The sequence below is a fragment of the Gastrolobium bilobum genome, unplaced genomic scaffold (genome assembly GCF_033153095.1).
Source record: "Gastrolobium bilobum isolate Gb01-03AN ecotype WA unplaced genomic scaffold, APGP_CSIRO_Gbil_v1 utg7979, whole genome shotgun sequence".
NCBI lineage: Eukaryota > Viridiplantae > Streptophyta > Magnoliopsida > Fabales > Fabaceae > Gastrolobium > Gastrolobium bilobum.
In genome coordinates this window covers 68,245-72,644 of record NW_026895211.1, presented here as the reverse complement: position 1 = coordinate 72,644, position 4,400 = coordinate 68,245, and the positions used below count along the sequence as shown (strand labels likewise).

Below are 4,400 nucleotides of genomic sequence, written 5' to 3'. Positions count from 1 at the left end.
CGTTATATTGAACTTACGACAAATAACTTATCTGGCTGGCTTTCCAAAAAAGCGAACTCATTATATTAATAACAAATTTGATTTTTTTATTTGTAAATACTATCTGACAACAAAAGTGGCAAAGAGAAATATAATCAATAGATAAAGGGAGAGAGAAGAATATATTTTCTGCAACAACCAGTATCATTTCCTTTTCTCTTAGATTCCTATCTTCCCTGTAAAATATTCTTGACCTTTCTTTCCAATTAAATCATAATAGAAACATCAGAAACAAGATATGAGCAGAGATATTAAAACTAGAAAAAAAACAAAACCCAAATGTTAGAATTCCTCCTGATTAACAAAATCTCTCATTGTCTCAGAACTTCCCTATGTACAAAATCAAAAGAATTTCCAAGCATCAAGCCCCACACCACCTTGCAGCAGCACTCATTACTCATCTTGAAGTACCTTTAACATAATTTAATTTAATTTAATTCAAGATGCTGTGGACTGGTGGGGTGGGTATGTGGTTGGGTGTGAGAAAATGGATAAAACCTGGGTTTGCCAACAGGGAATCCAATGGTTTTGGAGGTTGATTCATTAGTGGTTTTGGCAGTGCAATTAGTGGCAACACGCTCACATGATGGGCACATGGTCAAGGTGGTTGGTGGTAACTGCATATAGAATGGGTTTGAAGTCTTCAAAGCCCTCAATTCTTGAATCTCCTTGTGAATCCTTCTATTCTCTTCTCTAAGTGTGTCACAACACCTCTTCAAGTACTCGCAATCCACCTCTGTCTGCTTCAACTTGGTCCTGCATTCACCCAAACCACATCCCAATTACTATGGTATATATGACCATAGTTTATATATATATATATATATATATATATATATATATATATATATATAAATAAAGGTAGGATCTTGTCAAATTTAAAATTTGACACTTCATCTGAGAGTCATTATATCAAAAAAGATCAATGGTGTCACATGGTTACAAATCATAGTCATTGATCTTTTTTGATCTAGTGGCTTTCACATGAGGTGTCAAATTTCAAATTTGACACTGATGTCAAAGGATTCTACCTCATATATACGAGGTAGAATCCTTTGACAACAGTGTCAAATTTAAAATTTGACACCTCATCTGAAAGCCACTAGATCAAAAAAAATCAATAACTCTGATTTAATATATATATATATATATATATATATATATATATATATAAGTGGGCGAGCCTGAAATTGCAGTAAAGTTATTCATTTGTCACTAATTATTGGTTTGAATCGTGAAAACAGCCTACAGGATTTAATTCGGAAAATCCTGACTAAAGCTAATTTTCGAATTCAAACCAGTGAACATTTAGTCATAAATGACAACTTTATCACAATTTCAGGAGGCCAACTTAAACATTTATACACGTGACATGTTATATTTATAAACTCTATAAATTATATTATGTATTTTTTGGAATATATTCTTAACCGAGTTTATTTTCCAAAATACATAATGTAATTTGTAAATAAAAAATGTATAAATATAATTTCATATATATATATATATATATATATATATATATATATATATGAGGTAGGATATTGTAACAACTAACTAGTGTGACTATCAATGTTACTGTCAATTAATTTTACCGTTAGGTCGCTTATGTAGATACAACGGTTATATTTATTTTTATTTTTGTATGGTTATAATTTTTCATATTTAATGTAAAAGCATTAAATATGGGAAATCATAATCATACAAACGTGAAAATAAATATAAAGTATTAAATATGGGGAATCATAACCGTACAAAGATAAAAATAAATATAACCGTTGGATCAACATAACGATCTAACAGTTAAATTGATTGGTAGTAACATTGGTAATAACACTAATTAGTTGTTAGAATATTCTTTTATATATATATATATATATAGTTTTATGAAACTTGCTTCGAAGAACATCTGCATTGGCAAAAGCAGTGTGAACTACCTTGCTCTTCTGTTTTGAAACCATACTTCTACTTGGCGAGGGCGAAGATGGAGTTGTTTCGCAAGAGCAAGCTTTTGTTTCTACACCATAAAAGTTTTGTGTAACACTGTCACTAAAAAGATGAAATGAAACAAAGAAAGTAACGGTGGGACAAACATGAAAGCCAAGTCTATTAAAAGCATATCTATCTATCAATATACATATATATAACACTGACTGGGTTAAGAGTGTTGTGTTCTTTGAAGTTCTCTTCAAGGAAAGCAGATTGTTCCTTAGAGAGCCTAAGCTTTTTTCTGGTGCTGCCACCGTTCTCATCTTCATCACTTGCTTTGGAACTTCCCCTTTGATCATAACCTTCACCACTCATACTCCTTCCTCTGCTGAATATGCAGAGATCCATCTGAATTGATGATGCTGCACTGTTGGGGGATGATGACAACACCACCTCTTCCTCCGCCTCATCGTCCACTTCCACCGCCGCCACAGTCGGCACCCGGTTAATATCTAAGCCCCTTGCTGCACCATGTCAAGAACTCCCTTGAGCTCAAAAGGATTAAGTATAGATACAAAAGAGGTGGGAAATAGATCCTCTCATGTCAGGTTAGAAAAAATCATCCTCTCGTGTGACATAATATTTTATGTTACACGAGAGCATATATATGAGAGGATCTACTCCCGATAAATTGAACTTTACCGTTTGAGATGGAAAGGTGTGGAGGATGGTTGATAGGAGCAACAGCCGGTGTGTGAGGAAGAAGATCAAGCGGTAGAACTGCGTTGTTATTGGCTTTGAGAGAAGGAGTAAGGTATTCATTTGTGGCTTCATGGCCTTCTTGATCAGTGCTGTGACTATTGTGTTTGTTATTTTGCTTTGCAGTTGTTTCATCTTGTTCTTGATGTTGATGATCTCTTTGTTTAGTAATAACTTGACCAATTGATAAGGTGGTGTTGAAGCCTAGCCCCAATTCGTTTGAAGCTTTACAAGGCCTTTCTATGAACACGAAAGGCCTTGAAGTGTCTCCTAAGCTCAAGCCTAGCTCCATGATTTCTGATTTCTCCTTCTCTTCCAATGCATAGGCAAGGAAGATAGAAGAAGAGAAAAGGCAGGTAGAAAAATAGAAGTAGGGAAAGGTGTTTGGACTGAGAATTGGAGGAGGACCTTCAAAGAAAAATCTTTATAATTATGGTTAAGAGAGTTTAACGCTAAGACCCAGATGGTCCTTTTGATTAACTTAATTCATTTTCTTTTTCAAGAAGTATTACTGTTTATGGGCAACCCTTTTTCTACTTTTGAATTTTAATATAAATTACACTTTTATTTTGTTAGAGATATTTAAATTAGGCTGTTGTTTTTTTATTTTAAAATTTTTCCCTTCTTTCTTCTCTTTGAGATGAAATTATGTTAAAAGTTTAATTTATTTTAATGTGAATAAACTTTTTTATGACATTGATCAGTAATTATCGACAAATTTTTTAAGGAGATTTTTTTCCCCACGTAACTCTCAACATCATTGAAGTCTAGTTTTGAATTAATAATTTCAAAATTTAAAAAATAAAATGGAATTTTGATAAGTTCTACTTTTGACTTTGAGGATTTTATTTTAAATTTTAAATACAATTTTTAAAGTCTCAAAATCAATCATAGTAGTATACACTATAATTGCTAATGATGTTAATAGTCACGAGGAAAGTAAAACTATCATTAGAAGACTTATTTATATACTTGTTGACCGCCATCAAGAAGTTTCTTTATATTAAAATGAATTACATTATAATATGTTTACATGTGTAAAAAGAAGTGAGTGTAATTTTTTAAAATAAAAAATATTATTTGAATATGTATTGAAAGGAAATAATGAAATTAAGGTGTTGGTTTAGTAACTATATCCGAGGATTTGACTTGTCCAGAGGAATGTTAAATTTGATTTCTAAGAATTATTACTTCTTAGAAATGATGAAAAGACTCAAACCTAAAATTGAATTAGTTAAATCTGTTAAGACTGAACAATTAATATAAAAAGGAAATAATGTAATTTAGATTTTAATATGAAGATAATCAAAATTCAAAAAATATTGTTTAGGAAAAGGGTGTTTGACCGACAAAGTTTACCAAGGTTGACAAACATACACGTGAAAGGTTATTTTGATGGTAGTTAGGTACTCATAGTCATACTTGATAGTGGTAGATACTAGATAATATTAGATATTATATAATATAGTAGGAGCAGTAGTAGATAGGATCGACAACATTCTTCCTCGAAAGAATTGTGCTTGGCGCGTGACCATCAAGGTTAGGTCTGAGCACAGATATTGGCAATAACTTGGGCCCTATTAGGGTTAAGATTGGGACTCATTATGTCTCAAAAGTTGTGTTGTGTCATGTGTGTCTGGGCATGCATCATCTACTATGACTTTAGAGTGATT

General features: G+C 32.2%; 1 protein-coding gene across 1 annotated transcript; it reads right to left on the bottom strand.

Moving 5' to 3' along the window:
- Window positions 1-261: 261 nt before the first annotated feature.
- On the bottom strand, window positions 262-3,086 carry LOC133300009 (homeobox-leucine zipper protein HOX11-like). The gene is made up of 4 exons (XM_061499498.1): window positions 2,671-3,086; window positions 2,194-2,492; window positions 1,977-2,056; window positions 262-795 (listed from the first exon to the last, which is right to left on the bottom strand). The coding sequence occupies exons 1-4, from the start codon at window positions 3,017-3,019 to the stop codon at window positions 468-470; spliced, it is 1,056 nt and encodes a 351-aa protein (XP_061355482.1). The 5' UTR covers window positions 3,020-3,086; the 3' UTR covers window positions 262-467.
- Window positions 3,087-4,400: the final 1,314 nt, after the last annotated feature.